At 36.1% G+C, this 25,214-nt stretch overlaps 2 protein-coding genes across 2 annotated transcripts in view; one reads left to right on the top strand and one right to left on the bottom strand.

Annotated features, from left to right (window-relative positions):
• IFT20 (intraflagellar transport 20) overlaps positions 1–20,038 on the bottom strand; it is a 65,938-nt gene extending 45,900 nt beyond the window's left edge. The window contains exon 1 of the mRNA XM_090373635.1: positions 19,899–20,038. Within this exon, the coding sequence (XP_090229761.1) occupies positions 19,899–20,025 (127 nt within the window). The 5' untranslated portion in view covers positions 20,026–20,038. The remainder of the gene's footprint in view (positions 1–19,898) is intronic.
• A 257-nt stretch (positions 20,039–20,295) lies between these two features.
• Positions 20,296–25,214, top strand: part of LOC150085988 (BTB/POZ domain-containing adapter for CUL3-mediated RhoA degradation protein 3) — a 106,545-nt gene continuing 101,626 nt past the window's right edge. The window contains exon 1 of the mRNA XM_090373636.1: positions 20,296–20,395. The gene's annotated coding sequence lies outside the window, so the exon portion shown is untranslated. The remainder of the gene's footprint in view (positions 20,396–25,214) is intronic.

Consider the following 25,214-nt stretch of genomic DNA (forward strand, 5'->3'; position numbering starts at 1 on the left):
AGATGGGCTGAGAGGTGGCAAATGAAGTTTAACATTGACAAATGTAAAGTACTACATATGGTACAACCCCAGAGCAACGTATCAACTCTGTGGTACTACATTGACAGTGGTAGAGAATGAAAGTGACCTGGGGGTGGTTGTGCAAGCAGATATGAAGTTTTCTGAGCAGTGCAGACGGGCTGCAAGAGTAGCTCATGGTGTATTGTCAATGATATATAGGAATTTTTCTAGCAGGGATAAGGAGGTAATTATTCCCTTGTATAAGGCAATGGTCAGGCCACACCTAGAGTACTGTATACAGGTCTGGAGGCCTCAATTCAAGAAGGATGTAGAGATGCTGGAACGAGTACAGAGAAGGGCAACAAGATTAGTGAATGGAACAAATTGGTACTCTTACGAAGAAAGGCTCAAGTTTTGCAAATTACAGTGTCTGGGGACTAGGAACCAGTGAGGTGATCTGATAGAGGTGTATAAAGCCTTGAATGGTTTGAGCATGCTCAAATCAATGCTGATGGGATTCTTCCTCTTGCTCAGAATAATCACCTGAGAGGGTATAAATTCAAATTGAGAAAAGACAGATGTAGGATAGACGTGAGGAAATTTGCCTTTAGCCAGCGGGTGGTTGGTTGGTGGAATAGATTTCCATCCCTTGTCGTGGAAGTTGATAGCCTAAATAAGTTTAAGGCTCAGCTGGACAGGTATTTCGAAAGAACAGAGGGGTGAAGTGGAAGTGGTTATTTTTTATTTATTTATTTATTTATTATTTTTTTTTGGCTGATGCTGCATAAGCTTGCTTTCTTGCATCAAATGCCTCTACTAATGCTAATGCTAAACTGCCTGCAGAGACACGCATTGCATCCTTTGAAATTTTGTTGTGATCTTCTCAGATACACCAAGATGTCCAAATCTTATTGTGGTCACTTGTGTTACTGAAATGCAAATATCAAACGATACCTTGTTCCATAAGAATATTAAGTATCATAGCTTCACCTTGGATGGGTAATTCAAGAAACTATCTTCTGATCGAACACAAAAACTAGTTAAATGAGTCTTCAGATTCTCATCCAGAATCTTTAAACTTCTAAATACTAATGATATATTTGTGTATACAGGCTGCTAAGCCCAGCTCATTGTGTTTTGTCAATGATAACAGGAATTTTGACAGCAGGGATAAGGAGGTGATTATCCTGATGTATAAGGCAATTGTTAGGCCACATCTTGAGTATTGCATACAGATCAGAAATTGTTACTAAATTTCATTTACCACATATATTTATTGATTAATAAATATGTACATTTAATAAAATTTGGAGTACCAAAATGACACCATTAAAATGGAAATGGTAAAAGACTAACTTTCCACTTTTTACGGGTGTTCCAATTTTAGTATTAATATCGTCAATATGATACAAGAAAGCAAGCAAGGCATATACAACACACACACACACTTGGTCATCCTTTACAATAATTTCAACACTTTCTTTAAATTTATTCAAACCTAATTTTAAACATTAGGAAATTATTCCAAAAATTGATTACTCTTTGGCTGAATGCGAATTTTCACACATCTATTCTGCAGCCATAATTTTCCAATTTAAATTTATGCCCTGTGTGTGTTTTATGTCAGAAAGAGTAAAGATGCTATCGGAATTTAGTTTACTTAACCCTTTTAAGGCCTTGCACACTTCATTACATAATCCTGCAGATGCCTAGTTTCCAGAGACTGCAATTCACATAAACCCAGCCTTTCTTGGTAAGAATAGCCTCTTGTGTCCCCAACTAATCTTGTTGTTTGTCTCTCCACCCTTTTCAACAGATCTACGTCTTTCTTAAAATGAGGTTTTCAAATTTATATGCAGTATTTGGAAAATGACCTAACAATGGGATAATCACTTCATTGTTCTGGCTGGCAAAGTTAAAATATATCACTGACAGAACCCCACGAGCTGTTCTAGTAGCTTGTTTGCACTGCACAGAATATTTCATGTCCAACTGTACAATTACCCTAACTCTATCCACACACTACTACTCTGTGGTATAAATGTGGTATGTTACATTTATCATCACTGTTAAACCTCAAGTGCCATTTTACAGCATATCTGCTTAAATATCTAGATTCTCTTGAGGTAGCATACCCCGATTACTATCATTAATCATTATTATTATGATAATTAACCATATGGTGCAAGGAAGCTTGAGGCTTTTGTTGCACTAGCCAAAAAAAAAAAAAAAAAAAATTCTGAGTTATCCCTGAGAGAGAGAGAGAGAAATAGAAATAGAAGGGAATCACCAAGAAAGAGAAGAATGATGATATCCAGCTCAGGACTATGTCTGCCTTTGTGTCATCAGCAACTTCGACATAAAACTTGAAATATCAACATTAAAGTCATTAACAAAAATTATAACAAGTACAGGATCTAACACTAACTCCTGTGGATCTCCATTCATATTAGTTCACAAACAGAAGTAGCCATTAATAACAACCCTTTGTTGACTACCACTTAATAATACCCTTCCCTTCTCTTCATGTCATATTCTCCAATTTACATAACAATCATATGTGTGGTATAGTATCAAAAGCTTTACTGAATTTTAAGTAGTAGATGATGTCAAAATTAATCTTTGCATTCAGTTCCTTTGTGATAAACACACAGATAATCAGATTTGTTAGGCATGATCTTCCTTTAACAAACCCACGATGTGACTGTCTTATGACTCCACTCTCAAGATGATGCTTGTATTACTTAACTAACGATTCCATTATTTTTTGTGGCACAAAGGTTAAACTGTCAGGGCATAGTTACCCACTTCATTCTTCTGAATAGAGGACATGCTTGCACATATACAATCTAAAGGTCCTTCCTCTGAATCCCAGGATGCTCTTGTTATTATGGCCAAAGGTTTAGCTACCTCTTTTGTAGCTTCTCTTAATATAATTAGATATATACCATCAGCCACAGGTGCTGTGTTTACTTTTAACTGCACACGTTTTCTGTTGTTACAAAACCATTTAACTCCAAGTCAGTATTCAAAAGATTTCTGATAACTTCAGCTCTAAAATCTTTTCACTGTGTAAGAATATATGTGAATAGAGTAACTTAAGAATATATGTGAATAGAGTAACTTAAGAATATATGTGAATAGAGTAACTTAAGAATATATATGAATAGATGAATAGAGTAACTTAAGAATATATGTGAATAGAGTAACTTGATTAAACTAGCCTGCGAAGAAAGTAGTATTATGTAATGATGCCTTCACACTATGTATGTAGTTTAATTTATGGGTTAACTATGGTGTACCAATATTATATAGTTAATTTAAACCCATATCATATTATGCCTTGCATATTTAATCTTCAAATACTTTAGCATATTTATATACCTGTAACTGTTGTTAACATATGCGTTAAAAAAAAAAAAATCACTCAGTTTAGACATGGATATCTTCTGGGCATGTTAGTTATTCGTCATTTATTTGTGAATGAAACTGCAATACATTCAAAATAGCCAGAGATAATTATTTCTCTGAAAAATTATCTTTTCAACTGGAAGTTAGTTCACACTTATAGAAGTATTAATAAATAAGAGGATGTTAATATTTTTTTCAATCTAAAAGAATCTTGTCAAAACAGATTAGAATCAATCACAAAGAACAACGACTTCTGAAAGAGTGTTAAAGAAAAAGACTGATAATGCCTTTCTTTACTTACTTTCCAAGCTTGAAGGATCAAGAATGTGTTACTCAAATGCAAATATATGTTTAGCTTTAAGCTGGCCACCAAATGTGATAAAAGATAACTGTTCTTTCAGAACGTATGCACCTATATACTCTGTATTTGTTTGTTTATATGCTAAATCTTGAAAATATTACATACCAAAATAAACTCTCAGAGAACGTCGTCTTTATGCATTAAGAAATAGAGCACTATACAATTAATGAAAACAGATCTTTCTAAAGGACATCTAAGTTAGTTCCTTGACTTGTGTGCATATCAAGAGCAAAGAGATCAGGCTATATTAAGAAATTATTATTATTATTCTTTGTGTTTTTAGAATTACTCTTTCCTAGATTTTAAAGTTAAAGAGGGGTGCAGAAATCTTGTGCAGGGTTATACCCATGTTCTGGAGTGTAACCTTTTTTTTTTTTTTTTTTTTTACTGCTACATGATTATAACTCAATGATTTTCCAAACACTGCTTTAACCTTCTCCCTTCAGAAAATTGTGTGACCACCGCCACTGAAACTGTATATTGCATTTTGACATTTAACATTAGCAGAGTTTTATGATGCAAGAAAGCAAGCTTATACAGCATTAGCCAAAAAAAATATATAAATAAAATAATAATAATATTCCCATTTCACACATCCATTTGTTTAAAAGTTTGTCCAGTTCTTCCTTCAATTTATTTAAGCTATCAACTTACACAACAACAGAGGGAAGTTTGTTCCATCAATCAACTATCTGCTGGCTAAAGGCAAATTTCCATGCATCTATTCTACAACTGATTCTTCATGCATTAAGAATCTGCAGATAAATGAACCACTAGGTGGCAGTGATCACAGTGTGCTGAAGTGGGATTTACTCAAAGAGGTAACTACCATTAGGGGTAAAGGGAAGGGTTATTGCTTCCGTAAAGGCGACTACGATGGACTGAGACAGTATTTAAATTCTATACAGTGGGACCAACTGATGATGTTACCAACAGCAAATTCAAAATGGGAAGCATTCAAAGAACTTATCTTGGAAGCTACTAGGCTACTTTACATACCAACTAAGAAATATTGTTCAAGGTTTAGGCCAAAATGGATGTCAGATGAACTAATGAGGCATATGGCAGAGAAGAAAAATGCATGGGATACTTACAAATTAACACATGACACAGAAGCCTATGATAGATACAAGCTGATATGCAACCAAGTTACAAAGGAGGTTAGGCAGGCGAAGGCAGATTACGAGAAATCCTTGGCAAGGGATGCAAAGAAAAACAGCAAAGAGTTCTTTACTTATGTAAACTCTAGAACAGGGGTGGGCAACATCCGGCCCGCGACGATGTTGAATCCGGCCCCCTCGGTAAATGCATAAATATAGAAAATCCATACCTGACTACACTCGCCGTAAACGTTCGGCTTAATTCGGTTCAATCGGGAATCGCAACCAGTACAACAGTAACCAAGTGATTCCACGCAGCATCAAAGAGTTATTTCCTAATTATTATTGTAGCATCGATCGAACAAAGTTCCTTTGGGTTTGACTTCTTATTGAAAAAAATAATATTGGTGCGAGATATTTTGTTTTATGCCTTTTATAATTATTACAATTTTTAATTTAATATAATTTATAGCCCATAAAATGAGCCAATTAAAAAAAAAAAAAAGAAAAATTGATGCCGAAAGCCGTATTTTCAATGATAATTGGACATTCAGATATTTAATTGCAAATATAGACGATAAAGCTGTTTATTTGGTTTGTAACGAAACTATTTCCGTTTTTAAAGAATATAATCTAAAAAGGCATTTTTAAAAAAAAAAAAAAAACATTTCGTAAAATATAAGCTATTTTCACCGGAACAAATGAAAATTGAAGCAGAAAATTTAAAGTGTGGTTTCCGTAAGCAACAAAATACTTTGAAAATTTTGTCAAAATAGATAGAGCTCTGACAAATTTAAATATTGTATTTACTTTTTTAAAAATACATTAATAATTTGGTAATTCAAGTAATATAACATATTTTAGGTTCTGATTTTTTTTTTATTAAATCGTTCAATCTATTCCGGTAGGATGTTAGCATCCTGCTCAGGTAGCTAACAAACTAAATGAATAATTTGCATCGACATTCACACATGAGGAGTTATTCAGCGAGGGGAATGCCAGAGGTGTATTCAACTCTAGCAGTAAGCTACAGAATCTTGAAATAACTGGCAGTAAAGTGGAGGAGAAATTGTTGAAGATAAATACAAGAAAGGCACCTGGGGTGGATGGGATCTATCCAGTTATATTAAAGGAGGCAGCAAAGGAAGTAAGCAATCTGTTAGCCATAATTATGAGAGCTTCCTTGGACTCAGGGGAGGTACCCATGGACTGAAGATGTGCAAATGTGACCCCAATTCACAAAGGAGGATCAAAGGCTGACACAAGTAATTATAGACCTGTGAGTTTAACTTCTGTTCCCGGAAAATTAATGGAGGCACTGGTTAAAGAAGCACTGCAGGATCATCTAGACAAGACTTCAGTTATAGCTCGGACACAGCATGGTTTTGTTAAGGGGAAGTCTTGCCTGACCAATTTGATTGGATACTATGATGCAGTCACAAAAGAACTGGATGCAGGGAATAGCTTTGATATTATATACTTGGATCTTAGAAAGGCTTTTGATACTGTTGCACATGGAAGACTGCTGCTATGGATAAAGGGGTGGTTGAGGGGAGAAGACAGAGAGTGGTAATCAATGGAGACTGCTCATCGTGGACTAATGTTATTAGTGGAGTCCCTCAGGGCTCAGTGTTGGGTCCATTATTGTTTTCTGTATTTATAAATGATATTGATGATGGTATATCAAGCTTAATGTCCAAGTTTGCAGACGATACAAAGGTTGGCAGGGTTGTCAAGGACACTACTGACACTATGCTGCTGCAACAGGATCTGGAAAGGTTGAGCAGATGGGCTGAGAGGTGGCAAATGAAGTTTAACATTGACAAATGTAAAGTACTACACATGGGAAACAGCAACCCCAGAGCAACATATCAACTCTGTGGTACTACACTGACAGTGGTAGAGAATGAAAGGGACTTGCGGTGGTTGTGCAGGCAGATATGAAGTTCTCTGAGCAGTGCAGACGGGCTGCAAGAGTAGCTCATGGTGTCTTGTCAATGATATACAGGAATTTTTCTAGCAGGGATAAGGAGGTGATTATTCCCTTGTATAAGGCAATGGTCAGGCCACGCCTAGAGTACTGTATACAGGTCTGGAGGCCTCATTTCAAGAAGGATGTAGAGCTGCTGTAACGAGTACAGAGAAGGGCAACAAGTGAATGGAACAAAGGGGTGCTCTTACGAAGAAAGGCTTAAGTTTTGCAAATTACAGTGTCTGGAGACTAGGCACCAGTGAGGTGATCTGATAGAGGTGTATGAAGCCTTGAATGGTTTGAGCATGCTTAATGCTGATGGGATTCTTCCTCTAGCTCAGAATAATCACCTGAGAGGGCATAAATTCAAATTGAGGAAAGACAGATGCAGGATAGACGTGCGGAAATTTGCCTTTAGCCAGCGGGTGGTTGATTGGTGGAACAGACTTCCATCTCTTGTCGTGGAGGTTGATAGCCTAAATAAGTTTAAGGCTCAGCTTCCACTTCACCCCTCAGCTAAGAGGGGTGAAGTGGAAGTGGTTTTTTTTTTGGCTGATGCTGCATAAGCTTGCTTTCTTGCATCAAATGCCTCTACTAATGCTAATGCTAACTGTCTTTCATCAATTTGAATTTATGCCCCCTCAGGTTTGTAATCTGAGCAAGAGGAAGAATCCCATTAGCATTGGGCCTGCTCAAACCATTCATTATTATCATTAGCCATATGGTGCAAGGAAGCCTGAGGCTTATGCTCTACCAGCCAAAAGAAAAAAAAAATTCCTGAGTTACCCAGAGAGAGAGAGACAGAGAGAGAGAGAGAGAGAGAGAGAGAGAGAGAGAGAGAGAGAGAGAGAGAGAGAGAGAGAAGAATCACTAAGAAAGAGAAGAATGATGTTATTCAGTTTCAGGACCCTGGGTTTGCCAAGCCCATACTCACCAGATGTGAGCCCCTGGGTTCATTTCATCTTCTTTTTTAAATGAGCATAGCTGATCTGTTGGTAGCACAGTGATTATAATTGCCCTCCTCTCCACACAGGGTGGAAAAGGCTAGGTTCAAATCCTGTCAATGATGCAAGAAAGTTTTATAAGCTTTTTTCACTAAGTTAGGCTAAGTTAGTCATTGTCAGGTATGGTTAGCAAGGATCCCCCCACTCCCCACAAAATCTGGTCTTTCTTCCAGCAAAAACAGACCAATCAGAGAACACAGGCAATTTGTGGACATATTTCAAGACAGTCAAATGAGGTTAAAAGCTCTAAAATAGTTGTAATATGAATTTTTAAAAAAAACTATGACTACAATTGACATAGAATCATACCCATTCTGGGTATTTTTAATCTAAATATCTTATCACAGTAATCAACGACACAACATGGTTAATTTATTTATTGTGTATTGATACGTTATAAAACTTGTAAAAATTCTTTCTTCCCATGCACAAATGAATAAATCAAGAATCAGTTCTTCGACCATTCTTGTTTCTCATTTTCATAAGTAACATCAACAAAGGGATGGAAGATGCGATGTCAAAATTTGCAGTTGGCATAAACATTTGTAACAGTCATTAATGTTGAGTGCCAAGCAGCACTCCTTCAGGAAGACTTGAACAGAATCAAAGATGGTCAGAGAAGTGACAATGTTTTAATGTTGCTAAACAAAGTCTTACACTTTAGCATTAATAGAGGCATATGATGAAAGACAAGCAATAGCTAAGGGGAAAAAAACACCCCATTTCACCCATCCATCCACTCCAAATGTTTGTCTATTTCAGCCTTGAACTTATTTAAGTTGTTGACCTTCACTACAACAGATTAAGCAGTCTATCCAGTAAGTCCTCCTTGGTTTTCCCCAGAACTATATACTACCTATTTATTGACAGGCCACGTCTCCATCCGAGTGAAACTAACCACCTTCAACATCGCTGATAATCCACTCTGTCACTGTGGGTCTCAGGAATCCTGGGACCATTTAATGTTTACTTCCCACTTTATGAAGACCTTTGTCTGATTCTCATAACGAAAATTCACTACCTTCCCCAGGATCAGGAATTCCACATTCTGGAAAATGAATATCACTACAATGCCTTCTCGGAATATGCACGAGAACTCTTCAATCGCAGGTACAGACTGGATAGTTCTGTCCTCTGGACTCTCAGTGACTCTCCTTTGGATGATTGAACCCTACTTCCCTCAAAGCAGAGATCTCAGCTGTGGTAGTGACACCTATTCAGGCTAGAATTTGACATCTGCAAACTCCTCCCACAGCTAGATACCACAAGGAATGACAAGACAGCACATGAATTAGCAAACTAGACTACTTGCCATGGGCGGGACCATATCCCATGAATACCCTGCCTGGACTTGATTCTTCGAACTGGACTCTATTCTCGTCAGTGTTCCACTATTGGTGATCCGAACTGGGCCCTCTCACATCCCCTTCTCTGGGTGAGGAGGGGACAGTCTTCTGTCACCTCCTCTTTCTCCTGATGGGGTCTTCCCCCACTGTCCTCTCTCAGGTTGCTTCCCTATCATCTCCATATTCCTATCTTTATCCCCCAGCCTTCGTCTGCCCCCACTCTAACTATCCCCACAGCACACGCCCCTAATTTAACCAGCTCATTTCACTACTGTTCAAACTCAACTGCACCTTGGTTTCAATGTCAACATTAATTTTTTTGACCTGCCTCCTCGTGGCAAAGTGTGGGCAATCCACACATTGCACAACAGAATAATACCCCCATACTTTTTGAAAAATCTCTGTCCTTAACAGAGTTCTATGACACAAAAGCAGAGTACATAATGCGGAGATGGGAGAAATCCCTGGTGCCATTAGACCCTAAACACTTTATTCAACCATCGGATTGCCAGTATGGCTGCCTCTGTAAACGGTCGCACATTATACCGCGCCACCATTTTGTTTTAAAAAATGTTTTTTTAAGCTCAGTTTATGTTCTGTATTGTGTTCTTCCAAGAAAGGTTCATCAGAGAATTCTCCTGGTGAGAAACTTTGAGTATGCTATTGAGCTTTTAGCCACATATCAACACTAGTATCTATATCTTTTGTTGCCAGACTGCACTGGTCACCATATGGCTGACAACACAGATATAGAGGCACCGATATAATGTGGTGCTGCTCATATTTGGCATTTGAGGTGGTTGACCCCACCAGTGCATACTCTTGGCTGAAAGAGTGCTGCAATGTTTAGTGACTATAAAGGTGCTTTTAAACTATAAAACCACGAGTTCATTGACTCCCTCCTTTCTCCACAAACTTTCACTGGAAGAAAACACTATTCTTTTCTATAGCTCCCACAGGAAAATGAATAACATCATAGTGTTATTCATTTTCACTGAATGAGTAACATCATAGGGAGCCAGCAAAAAAAAAAATATATATATATATATATATATATAAAAGAAATTAAATTAAATTAAAAAAGTATTTAAAATAATAAAAAAAATAATAAAATAATAAATAATTTAAAAAATAATAAAATAAAAACCGGAGAAAACACCATACCGGTGGGTGTTTTCCCACCGCTATGGCCAGCCAGAGATGTATTGCTAAAAAAAAATAATTCCAGAACACTCGTCAATTAACTAGAAATAGCTACCTATGCTTTTTCATTTGCAAAAATAAATAAGTCAAAGATCAGAATATTTGTTCAGTATTTATTTATAACTATTAAATAAAAATTTCAAAAGTAAAGAACAAAGACAAAAAATTTTTAAAATCGGAAAAGAAAAAAACTAAAACAAAATTCCAAAATAATATAAAAAGTACTGTTCAGAAAAATCATAGAAATTCCCATACAGGATCAATTACATATTCTTGTGTGACTGCCCTTTTTGTTTGTTGGTCAACAGCAGAACGACGAGACTGCAACCAAGTGCGGACATAAAAATTCGGATTCCATAATTCTAATGGTGGACCGTGTAGTTTAGTAAACAACAAACTTGCCACGTGTTCGACAAGAATATGGGATCTTTTCTCAGTTAATATTAAATTCATACTGCTGAAGCCACGCTCACATTCAGAAGAACTGCAAGCTATAATTTTGGAATAAGTTTTTAAATGTTCCAAATCTGTGGGCACACTACAACCACCATTAGCTAAATAATCCCTGTAGGCATTCAAACATTTTGTGAAAGATAAATTAAAACGTTTACAGAGAGATTCTATTTTGTTTTCTCCAAATCCAAGATCAATTTCAGATGGCCATTCACTTGGTTCAAGAATTCGCAACTCTTTTATAATGTCTGAAGTTGAAATTCCTTCAGTAAATTAAGTAGAATCTATACTAATGCTCAGCCTATGCTTCATATTATTAATAATATTGTTTAGAAATTGATTTCTATGAATTAACATTACTTTGTTATTGTCCGTTGATGTTACTGAAAATAATTACATTTTTTCAATAGCATTTGAGGCTTCTAACAACTTTTTTCCTTTTTGAGGAACTTTTAAAAATTCCAAGTAATGACTTGTACGATGAATCAATTTGTCTGCATATACTATTGTCATATCTCTTTTTTTGCAATGACTCTGAAAGAATCGATAGCTCAAACAATACGTCATACATCCGGGCAAAATTTAGAACAAAACTGTTTGGATGAAATTTTTTTATGTAATACATTGAACATAGATTGTTCAGTTTTGCTTTGGTTGTTATCTTTACTGGCATTTTCAAGATGATGTTATAAAGATGCAAAATTTTGCCAAACTGCTGATACGGTCCTAAAGGAGCTAGCCACCCACCTTACATTAAATACCCGTCCAATCCTTTTAATTTCTTCGCTGATGCTGGTAGCGCATGCTTCTATTTCTCTCTGGTTTTTTGGAGATTGACTGTACGTGTACAGCTTGTCCATAAATATTTGAAAATGGTTAATTCCATGAACTTCTGATATTGCATCTCCAACTGATAACTCAAGCTGATTGTATAAACAGTGCCATATGATCAAATTTGGATATTTTTCTAATAATTTATTTCAAACTCCAGATTTTCTGCACAACATAACACTTGCCCCATCAGCAGTTTGGCTTGTAAAAGAAATTAAATAGTGTTTTAAATAATTGTCATGAAATCTGTATTTTTTAAGACATTTTAAGAGACACTCTGTTATTGTGAAAGCTGTTTGATCTGGCAATTCGATTAAATTAAGAAACAAGTAAGTGGATCTTTCATTTTATTTGTTTCACATTTTAAATAAATAATCACAGTAAATTTCTTGCTTAGAGCAGTAGACTCACCAATGAGAATTTATAAGTTTCAACATATGTCCACAATTTGTTGGCACAATTTTAATTGTGCCAACAAATTGCAACATGAACTATTATATATTAGTAGCACTTAATCTTGAACGCAAATCGTGAGCAATAACAGTGCCATTCAATTCTTGAAGTTGTAACAAATCAAAATGGCCAGAATATGGTCAATCATGTTTAGTAATATAATACGAAGTTCTAAAAACCTTACAGGTGCTAGAAATTTTGGAGTCATTCATTTGATCAATTACCGATTCTAAATGTTGTCATTTGCAGCTTGCAAGATTTTTTCAGCCTGTATATGTGAAGTACCTTTTGAATGTTCATAAATTTTCTTATGCAAAGATGTCAATTGTGCACCTCTATCTTTGCCATAAGATGATACCACTACCAAACTCCATTCCTTTGAAATGCTAACTGCCTGCATTTCAGACAGCCCTAATTATTTTACAGCAGCACAAGTCAAACACGCTAGTTTTCTGGCGTTGCATGTAAGCCAAGGATATGCCTTTTTCTTCTCAGTCCAAATGTCAGCATTCCAAACGTGGGGCCAATTAAATTTTAATTATATGTCACTGTTTTTCTCATCTTTAGATCTTGATGGAAAAGAAGAGGTCACGTTGTTATCATTTCCACATGTTTGTACATTTTCTTGCACACAGTTTTCAGTTTGTTTTTTTTTTATCAAGAAATCTATTTAATGTTGTTTGCTTGCATTTTCGCTCACTTTGATTTAATGAAAATTTCTTCTTTTAATTTTTAAATACTGAAATTACGTAAATTTATATTTATATATTTAATCCTGTAAAAATTAATTTTTACCTTAGAAGAAACAGTAATAAATAAATTAATGTAAATAGTAGAGATTGGTCATAAATTCACATGTACATATTATATATATAATACATATATGAATGACAAAAAAAAATCCTGTATATCATTCTCCAGAAGACTATATTCTCACGCCACATCGACGGTACAGTAACTCAGTCAGACTCACGGTTCATAGAACAACCAGTTCTAGCGTTCAGCTCATGGCAAATCAAAATACAGCATTCAAATGCAACACAGTATATATCATTCACTGGACCTCTTTATCTAACACATTGTACTTTTGTAAGAAATGTTCAAGTTTCATTGCAAAATTTATATTTGTTTTTAAATAAATTTTTAAAGAAATATATTAATTTTAAAGATTACTATCAATATATATTTTTAGTAGCAATGGGTAAAATAGATATTATTTCTCCCTCCTCTTTGATTATGCCATTGTTTCATAATATTAGGTGTATAAATTTAATTTAATGATTATTAAATTAAATTTAATGATTTTTCTATTATGACATTTAGAAAAAAATACCGGAACGTTGTTCCGGTGCATTCCGGCCCAAATACACCATTGGTGCCAGCAATCCCGTCCCCAGTATCTTAGTCTGGGATGCAGCAAAAAAAAGAAGAAAAAAAAAAAAAAAAAGAGTGGATAAATCACCTTCTAAATTTACTTTAGGTTTAATGATCTGTCATAAGGCTTATCCACTGTCTACGCCGCTGAAAACCAGTTACACAGAACTCTTGCAATAAATTAGATCTCAGCTGATTAACAAGATATTTAATTTCATTACCAAAACTAAAATATTCAATATGTAACAATAACTTTCCTCTTTGTTCAGAGTACAAATTACACTCATATAAAATATGGTACCATGTCTCAGGCTGACCACAACTACACAAAGGAGAATTTATGAGGCCAAAATGGTATAACTTAAAATTCAAGGACCCATGGCCAGTCAGGATATATGACAATTCTATTACTGTAAAAAACCATTTATTATCCTTATTATCAAAAGTAAAAGTGACCCTGGGGATAAACAATCTCATCACCTCCCCAGTGTCACTTATATCCCACCGCTGTTACCATTTCATAACCAATTGATTTAAAATATTCTTCTTGGCCTTAGTCAAATCAGTAGCATTATCAAAAGTAACAACTGTACCTTTTTTGTTATAGTAACAAAGTGCCCTATATACAATGTATCAGTCCAATGGTAAGTGGCCTGCCAAAACCTGCACTGCATTAGTCGAAACTGTCCTGCATACATTTAAAATAACTAAAAGCATTGACCTCTGGATTGAAAGTAATTTTTTTTTTAAACTTAACACTTACAATTCTGTGATATCACACTGAGGCAGCATAGGTTACAATGGGTAAAAACAATGGCAACCAGAGAGGGTAATACTGTACTCTTGATCTGATTATCAGCAGTGATCATTCGTGTATTAAGAATTTGCAGATAAAGGAACCACTAGGTGGCAGTGATCAGTGTACTGATGTGGGATTTACTTAAAGATATAATTACAATCAGGGGTAAAGGAAAGGGTTTTTGCTTCCGTAAAGGTGAGTACAGTGGTCTCAGACAGTTTTTAAATTCTGTACAGTGGGATCAACTGATGATGTTACCAACAGTAAATTCTAAGTGGGAAGCACTGAAGGAATTAATCGTGGACTACTAAAAGTTTCATACCGATTAAGAAATATTGTTCAAAGTTTAGGCCTAAATGGTTATCAAATGAACTAATGAGACTCGTGACAGAGAAGAAAAATGCATGGGATGCATATAAATTATCAAGCGACTCAGAAGCCTATGGCAAATATAAGTTAGTCTAATCAGGTCACAAAGGAAGTTAGGCAGGCGAAGGGAGATTACGAGAAATCTTTGGCAAAAGATGCTAAGAAAAACAGCAAGGATTTCTTTACTTATATAAACTCTAAAAGGAAGTGGATGAATCTGATTGGTCCACTTGATATCGATGGTTCGACTGTTGATGATCCTGCTCAGATAGCAAACAAACTGAATGAGTATTTTGCATCTACATTCACACATAAGGAGTTATTAAGGTTTGAAAATGGCAGAAGGTTATCAAATTGTAGCAGGGTGCTTAATGATTTTGTAATAACTGAGAGAAAAGTGGAGGAGAAATTGTTGAAGTTAAACATAAGAAAGGCACCTGGGGTGGATGGGATCTATCTAGTTATATTAAAGGAGGCGGCAAAGCAACTAAGCAAACCCTTACCCACAATTATGAGAGCATCCTTGGACTCAGGGGAGGTCCCCACGGACTGGAGATGTGCAAATGTATCCCCAATTCACAAAGGGGGATTGAAGGGTTACACGAGAAATTACAGACCAGTTAGTTTAACTTCTGTTCTGGGTAAAATAATGGAGTCACTGGTTAAAGATGCACTGCAGGATCATCTAGACAAGACTGCAGCAATAATTCAGACACAGCATGGGTTTGTTAAGGGAAAGTCTTGTCTGACAAATTTGATAGGACATTATATTGTGGTTACAAAGGAACTGGATGCAAGCCCTTATACACCTCAATCAGATCACCTTGCAGGTGCCTAGTCTCCAGATGCTGCAATTTGCAGAAAATTAGCCTTTTTTGGTAAGGGGATCCGTTTGTTCCCCTCACCAATCTTTTTGCGCTTCTCTGTACTCATTCCAGCAACTCTGCATCCTTCCTAAATTCCTCCAGACCTGTACGCAATACTCAAGGCATAGCCTGACCATTGCTTTATACAAAGGGATTATCACCTCCTTATCCCTACAGGCACTCCCCGGCTTACGTAATACTCAACTTATGGAAATTTGACTTTATGTAAGTTTTTGCTGGCTGGTACAAACTTAAAAAAAATCATGGAAACGTATTTTGCATCCCGTAGGAATAAATGGGGATATTGTGAAAATATCATACTGTGAACCCAATAACACATTGTTTTTTTTTTTGGTAATTCGTTTTTCCAAGACCTTGGAAGTTGAAATTTTTGCTATATAACTAAGCTGTTTATCTCTCTAAAAGGTCATTTTTATAATGGAAATTGCACTACACTTTCATTATTACCATTATAAGAAACAATTTTTAACGCCTTTGTGATATTTTTCTAAAACTGGAAGTCACTACCATCTTCTTTAATGCTGCCGAATGGCGTTTGCAACTTCGTTTTGATATTGTTCTCTGTCTAGCGCTGCGTGTAGAATTTGTGCTGTTGTCATGTGAAGCCAGGTGTTGATGTTATCTAGCCATGCCATTTTCGGTCTGCCTGGGCGTTTCTTGCCTTCGATCTTTCCTTCCAGGATGAGTGGTAGTAGGTGATATTTTTGTTGGTTCCTAGCGACGTGACCTAGGTATTTGCATTTCCTGCTGATGATGGTTTTGAGCAGGTCCCGTTCCGTGTGCATGTCCTGCAGGACCTGTGCGTTGGTTATCTTGGCTGTCCACGGAATTTTCAGCATTCTTCGGTAGAGCCACATTTCGAAGGCCTGGAGCTTTTTTGTAGTGGCTGATGTTAGAGTCCAGGTTTCTACACCGTAGAGCAGTATTGGCCAGATGTAGCATTTCAATGTGCGTAATTTGAGCATGATGTTCAAGCTTCTGTCGGTGAGGAGGGTTCTCCATTTGGTGAACGCCTGCCTGGCTTGTTCAATTCTGCTTTTGATTTCGGCCTCATGGTTCAGCTGGTCATCAATGAGTACTCCGAGATACTTGAAGCGGTGTATTTGCTCTAATTTTTCATTGTTTAGTTTGATTGTGATTTTGCTTGCAGTCCTGCTGACCTTCATCACCTTTGTTTTCTTTTTGTTGATTCGTAGCCCCCATGCTTGGCTTTCTATGTCCACTTCGTTCAAGATGGTCTGTAAATCTTGTTCTGAAGTCACTACCATAAAACAATAAAAACAATTTGTACTTTCCAGTTTATTGGGCTTTTTTGTTAGCACAATCTATTATAAACGGGCGGTAAACTCGATCTTACTGCATTTGCATAATACTGTTAATACCAATAACTGGAATTCTGTGAGTTTTTACATTACAGTATTATGGTGAAATGAGTTCCCCTTCACTGAAATCTTCAATCATATAAAAAACATAAATAAATTTTCAGAATCTTCTGTTCCTTCCTATTTACTTATTAAAATGGTGAAGGGAAAGGGACCAATGGAAAGTACAAGTGGTGGCAGTGCTAGGAAACAAAACAAAATTGATTAAGAAGTAAAAGTTTCTCATCTACTGCACGGAAATTAGGTCTCACTGCTTCCAACAGTGAATACTATTTTAAAAGGACAGTGCACATATAAAAGAACATGTTAAACGATCAATGCATTTAAGATTGACAGTGATCACAAAACAGTGTTCAGGTGATATATATCGAAGATGGAAAAGCGATTAATAATATGGATGGAAAATCAGATTCAGAAGCAAGTGCCCCTGAGTCCAATGGCCATTCAAGCAAAAGTAAGAAGTATTTATGAAGGTATTAAGGATAAGTATGGCGAAACCCCAAGTCAAGTTCATGGCAAGCAATGGATGGTTTAATAGGTTCAAGCATCGTGCTGGTTTCCAAAACATTAAAGCATGCAGTGAAGTTGCCAGTGCTGACTCTGTAGCTGCAGAGGAATTTTGTGATGTGTTGGAAAAAACTCCTTCTAAATCTCCACATCCCTCAACTTCCACAGCGGCATGCTTATCAGCTGGAGAGTTAATTCTGGCAATGATGCTCATGCTCGAAAGGTAAAACTTGCTGACGTCATGCCTATCTCCTCTCTCTTATTACAATTTTGAAATTTTTGTAATTTTTCCTGTGCATGAGATAAAAAAAAAAAAAAAATTGAATAAACAATTCTATTTACATGTTCGTCGAATGTTCCTTTTTTTGCTTCAATCAAATTCAGCGAGCATAGTTGCGAGTGCTGCATAAGCATTTAGGGAAATTCCCACTTACTTAAACTTCGACTTACATAGCATTCAACGGAACACAACCCTTAAGTAAGTCGAGGAGTGGCTGTACTAGCAAAATTCCTGTATATCACTGACAAGACCACATGATCTGGTATATACAGCAATGCCTCGCTTAGCACGGCTTCAAACAGCACAGGTTTCACTATAATACAGTTTTCAATTTATTTTAAGTCAAAAATGTACTGTACATATTAAAACTCATTCGATGGCCTAGACACATACTCTACATATATGCTGTGTTGTCATAGCCTAGGTACACTGCAATGTTGTTATAGCCTAGGCTATGACAACACTGCAGTGCCAACTCTATTGTCTGAGAGAGAGAATCTTTATTGCTCTACACGGCCATAAAACCAGGAGTTTACAGCCTCTCGATACTTCTGGGATATTTATAAAATGAAAAAAGGTAATTATACAAATGGAAACATATTTCAGTACAATGGAAAGAGCTCCTAAGAATTAGGTCTGATCGAGCTGGATTAATATTGAGATAAGAACACCAGCTCAATCAAACAGAAGCAGATGCCAGGTGGAGATCAGTCATTGTTGATTAGTCCTGCTCATCATAATTTTTTTCTGATATGTCCAGTCAATGGCGAATTTGTTCAGGTTGGCGTCAAGTGCCTGGGTTTGCTTGAGCATCTGCTGAAGGAGGAACCTGTCAGAGATGGTGTTGTGCCAAATGCGGGTAGAGCTAGGGATTGGCCCTAAGGGCTGTAGAGGCAATCCTCCAGCCACAGGTATCCCAGAATGAAGGTGTTGCAATTATGCCTTGCACATATGCCAATAGCTCCCCTCAGGCAGTCAGTGGCAACGTGCAACAGTGTTCAATATTCTTAATTCCATCCTGACGAGACGACGTGATAGCTTTTCAAACTTTTCATTTCACAATTTATTTTTTACCCCTTTAAATACGATTGAAACTGTATTTGCATCTTGGCTAGAAATTGCTGCCAACAACATGCATTCTGTTTGGCAGCATGTTTTGTCCCATTTGGAAAATGATTTCTCTGATTTTAATCGCAAGTTCAGACAACTGCAGAAGACATTGTGAAGATCGGAAGAGACTTGGGATTCGAAACTTTGGACACTGCCAATGTACGTGACTGCAATGACTCACATGCAAATGACTCAGATGATGGAACTCTCCTTGAAATTGATGAGCAAACTACATATGAAGAAGAGGAAAACAATTCTGAAGTAGATAACACTGAAGTGGCACCACAAGAATTTTCAATAGAAGAACTGGAGAAAGTTTTTCGGGGGGGGGGGGGGGGGTTGACATGGCCTGTGAGGTGATTATGAATGGATATCCAGATGTTGAATGTAGCATCAAGATATGACAAATTTAACAAGATGGGATTCGATGCCACAGACTTGTATGCCAAAAAAAAGAAGAGACAACTTCACCAGACTTTATTATTTTAATACGTAAATAAAACAATAAAGCTTTTTTCTCAACTCTCATGATGTTACCTTTCCATTAATAAAATTTTTGCAATATTTTTCATGTCAAATCCTTTTAATTGGCTATCAAGTGCAAATTGTTTGGAGATTTATTATAATTTGTTTATAGACTGTTTCTCTGGTACGCATTCAATTAAAACCCGTTATAATTATACCTCAATCAGCACGGTTTCAAATAAACGGAACGGTTTCGGTAACAATTATCAGCGCTATGCGGGGTATTGCTGTAGATTTGACAATATACAGTATTTAAAATAACGAGATGTGACAATAATGATGTGCCTTTCACCATTCACAGATTTACTAAAATTTTTTAACCTAAATGTAATTTTACGTTTAGTTGCAGTCGAGCTTCAAGTACAAAAAAAAAAAAAAATAAAAAATAAATAACATAAGTCAATTTATAAATAACATGGGTGCTCATTGTAGCACGGTTACCACAGTAACACCGCTTTCAGGTCGATGTGCCCCTCGCAAATTCGCATTCTCATTTATATACAATTATTTTTTTTAAAATAAAGTACTTACTGTCTACATATTCCCTACACTCATCTTTAAGTTCGGAGCTTCTCTGACTCACCGAAGGATCTAATACACGAATTTTATTCAATTCATCAAAAAAAAGCCCAATTTTCGCTAGACTCTCAGCAGCCATATCAAAAACACACCTTTGTTATTGCTTCGGTTTCGTATTTACCCACACATGCAATTGTATTTCTATCAGAATTAAAAAATGCCAGTATTAACAATAAGACGAATTTTAAAAATATTTTCTGCATATATTTACAATGAATAAAAGAACAGCTTTTCGAAATACACGAAATGTACGCGATTACAAGCAAAGTAAATAATATGCTAACAAATTAACAGCCACTGAGAAAAACAGTCATGCGGTGCTTGCAGAAGGATGAGCATTAAATTTAATCTTTTTTTCTTTTAAATCTATTGAGGTGTTTGTGTTTCCTTATCCGATATAAGCAACCGAAACGACGAAGACATCAAGGAGTCAAAGCTTTAAGGTGACGGTATGTATATAATTATTTCGGCTAGATACTTATGGTACTTTTAATCCATTACTGGATCGTAGTCACTGGTAACTACAGATGTTAGAAATAAGAAACATAAAACTGACTAGATGTTCTTTAATAATTTTGATTAGTGAATTTTATTGTGCAAGAAGTATTACATAAAGTAAGTTGAACTTCCACACAATAGAACTACTTAATAATTCCTGATTTCTTATTAAATCCTCTCTTTAGGCCTAATAGCAACACCTACCAGATCTTTTCTGTTTAGGCTAAAGTGACCAGATCCTTAGTATTCCGATGCGGGACATCGATTGTAGTTTTGCTTTCTTTTTTTTTCACATATATTTGTTTTATTTCACAGAATTTAGTTATTAGATTATTCTAATTTCACAGAATTTAGTTATTTTATTATTAATTCTGTGAACTAATAATAAAAGTACATACTTTTAACAATAAAAACAACAAATTAAATATATTTTCCGTGGAGTGAAATTTTCCTAATTCAAACAACTTCCGCGCATCTGTACTGCGATCATCCTTCTGCGATTTAAGTGTATGCCCCCAAGTGATCCTGTTGTTCTACACCTTTTCCAATAAGTCTGTGACCATAAAAATGAGGTTTCTACACCAATACAGCATTAAAGTTGTCTGTTAATCATTTTTTTAAACACTGTGTTTATTTTAAAATTAGTCAAATTTAAATACAATTTATTATCAGAATAATTAACAAGTAATAGTTTATAAATAATGCTGAAAGTAGTAGTGGCAAACCATTCAGAAACCAATCTTACACAGTATATTTCCTTCCCACCGAAAACCCCAACAGTTTTCATTTCACCTGACCATTGTGGCTAAGAATTTCCCTAGTTCTTTGAATTTATTCAAACTACCCACCTCTACAGCACTAGATAGTTATTCAAATTGCATTCCACATGGTTTGGCTCCACCCATTGTGCAAAGCATCAATTTTGTAATTAATTTTACTGTTTCTTTCTTGTTTGGTTGCTTGAAAATTGTACATTTTTTTTTATGGTAATCCCAAACATGAGAGGCTGCCAAACCTAGAATGGTCATAAAGTTCCTTTCCACCTTACTAGATTCATTTCAAAGTTGAATGCTGTTTAGTCAGTCCTAAATATGAAGTCCTGTTATATTGTTACCTGAATGTTACTTCCGAATGATGATATTTTCATGTTGCCTGGATAGCTTAAGGGTGACAACATTATGTGACAACCTTGCCTAGTTTATCTCCCAAAATATTCTTAATTCATGTATTGCAGAACTGAAAGGGAATAATGTGCTTTGATCTCATCCTTCTGGCCCATAGATACTTTGACATTTTCCCAGCTGCTTCTCCACTGTGTGTAAAAATAATTGCTAATGTATGACTTTTGCAAGGCGCCTCCGTAGCCAGGTGGGAAGGAGCAGCAGTGCATAGCACACGCTTCTTGATTAGACCGGGGTTCGAGCCCGTCACCACCAAATATGGAGGATGCGGAAAGGTCAGGGAATGACCACCGCATATCCCGGAGCAATATGGCCTTAGTTGCTAATGCTCCTAAAAACCAAACAACAACAAACAATGACTTTTGCATTATTGTTATGGGCCACTGATATTTCCACACTTAATTCACTCCAGTATTATGTTATGTTGTCATAATTATCTGTAAGGTTTGGGTTTCTGCCTTTAAAACAAGGAATTCTAATTTTCATTTTACCAATTCTGTTAATACTGTTAAGACTTTGAAAGTAAAGGACAAATCACGCTGCCAAAAATACTCTTAGGTAATATCAGAGTACAATTATCCTTGTATCAAAATCAGACATTCAAATTGATAGGCAAAGTTTAATCGATATAGCATATATCAGTGAAATTTATTATCTATTACTGCTTAAATATAAACATTGACCCTTTTCAAATTTTTGTGATATTTCCATCTTTGCTTAATAAAAAAAAATTAAGCCAGTCGAATCATCTCTTACAAATTCTGGATAGTAATTCTTTTCTCTAAAATTGACACAAGCTGTAAAAGTTACATGCAACACACTTAACCATAAAAACCTTACTTAACCTAAAACCTAACTTGAACCATAAAAACCTTTCTTAACTAGTTTGCTTTCTCTATTTTAACTTCTCGCTTATATTTCCTTTCGCATGAAGGTCACATGCAGTTAACATCTGATTAGTGTCAAATTCCAACTACTGATTCTCCCCATATTTATTTTCATTCTCTCTTTCTGTTTGATTTGGCACATTATAGCCTCACAAACAAATTCTCTCATCCTGTACATTACTCATACACAGTCCACACACAACATCAGTGTTCGAAAAAAAAAAAAAATTTCAAACATTGCATTAACTTTCACGTTAACAGCATAAAGTATGTTGTATGGAGAATGGAAAGTTGTTTATTAGTTGAGGGGTGAGCCTTTGTCCATAAAAGCCTAAAAAAAAAAACCATGAAAATAAGTACATATTCACTGTTACTTATGTAGCAGCTATCAGAAAAGCCTTCAGCAACAATTTGAAAGTTTACAAAACTAGTGTGACAGTACAACCTACATATAGCCCATTGAGAATTTACTAAATAAATGGATTATAAGTTCTATTAATAGAGAGAATTATGGCTAACATCTAAAATATCAGTCATTATTCATTAGAAACAGACTATACAAAAGATTTTTATTCAGTGAAGCAGCATGCAGTGACAAACAAATTGTCAGCCTTTTTGTTTTGATGCATTTTTAGCTAAAAAGAAATGTGTTCACTTTTTAGCGAACAAAATAAAAAGCTGTGGACACCACGAAATTCATATCATAGGGTGATAGAGTGAAGAACATATCAATTTGGGCAAAAAAAAAAAAATAAATCAGTCATATATTACTTACAGACAAAATAACAGCAACTGTTACTGCTAACTATTTGTAAGCGATTTTTTATATTTTGGTTTTTGTTACCCTAATACATGAATTGCAAAAAAAGGAAAAGTCTCTTTCCGAGCCTTAAGTCTCTCTCTTTATTTTTACAGTCACACAAGTCATAACCATTTATGTTGCATTAAAATTTATCATTCCTGCTGTATAGCTAAAATTAGGGATAGTTAATTTCTCATTGACTATCCCTATTAATTACAACTATACTAGGTTATAGGGATTATTTGTAACAGCTGTAGTAGTAGTAGTAGTGGCACATGATGCAAGAAAGCAAGTGTAGGAGCTTATGCAGCATCAGCCAAAAAAAAAAAAAAAAAATCACACCATTCCCTCCAAATGCCTGTCCAGTTCCTCCTTAAATTTATTTAACCTATCAACTTCCACAACGACAGATGGAAGTTTGTTCCAGCAGTTAACCACCCGCTGGCTAAAGGCAAATTTCCGCACATCTATTCTACATTTGTCCTTTCTTAATTTGAACTTATGTCCCCGTAGGTTCGTAATCTGAACAAGTGGAAGGATTCCATCAGAATTCAGCGTACTCAACCCATTCAAGGCCTTATAGACCTCAATCAGATCACCGTGCAGGTGCCTAGTCTCCAGCCACTGCAATTTGCAGAACTTAAGCCTCTCTTGGTAAGAGAATCCCTTCATTCCCCTCACCAATCGTGTTGCTCTTCTCTGTACACGTTCAAGCAAATCTACATCCTTCCTAAAATGAGGCCTCCAGACCTGTACGCAGTACTCAAGGCGTGGCCTGACCATTGCCTTATACAGAGGGACAATCACCTCCTTTTCCCTGCTAGCAAAATTCCTATATATCATTGACAAAACCCCATGACCTGCCATAGCAGCCTGTCTGCATTGCTCAGAAAACTTCATATCTGACTGCACAATTACTCCCAGGTCTTTTTCATTTTCTACCACCTTAAGTGTAGTACCACACAGTTGGTACGTTTCTCTGGGGTTACTTCTACCCATATGCAGTACTTTGCATTTGTCAAGGTTGAACTTCAGTTGCCACTTCTTAGCCCATCTGCCCAAATTATCTAGATCCTGTTGCAGTAGCACACTGCCATTACTGTCATTAACAACCCTGCCAACCTTTGTGTCATCTGCAAACTTCGACATTAAGCCTGATATACCTTCATCAATATCATTGATAAATACACAAAACAACAGTGGACCCAACACCGAACCCTGTGGGACTCCACTAATAACATTAGTCCACGAAGAGCAGCACCCATTGATTATCACCCTCTGTCTTCTCCCACTTAACCATCCTTTTATCCATTGTAGCAACTTACCCTTAATACCATTCTGCTCCAATTTGTACAGTAGTCTTCCATGCGCAACAGTGTCAAAAGCTTTCCTGAAATCCAAGTATATGATATCAAAATTATTTTTTGCATCCAGTTCCTTTGTGACCACATCATAATAACCAATCAAATTTGTCAGACAAGACTTTCCCTTAACAAACCCATGCTGTGTTTGAATTATTGCTGCAGTCTTGTCTAGATGATCCTGCAATGCATCTTTAACCAGTGACTCCATTATTTTAATACACTCCAAGGGCAATTATGGGAGAAGATGGAAGCTTCACCTGTGACTGTGGTGTTGTGTTGTGTGGATCTGCGCACACTGAAATTGGAACAGTTGTCAATATTTGATTTTTTCCCACCAGTTTAAAAAAAAAAATGGGCTTTATGGAGGAGACATGCTCTATTTGTAGAAAGAAGGATGTATGATGTGCAGAGCAATATTATGGACATCCAACAGTTAGTCAAAGACTTAGAGGCAGTTATGTTTATAAATTATACAAGGATAAAAGAAACTATACAGAAAATTTTTCAAACATTTCCAAATAAGTATTGGCAGCTTA

This window comes from Mastigoproctus giganteus, chromosome 5 (genome assembly GCF_048544385.1).
Source record: "Mastigoproctus giganteus isolate SK-2022 chromosome 5, ASM4854438v1, whole genome shotgun sequence".
NCBI classification, from domain to species: Eukaryota; Metazoa; Arthropoda; class Arachnida; order Uropygi; family Thelyphonidae; genus Mastigoproctus; species Mastigoproctus giganteus.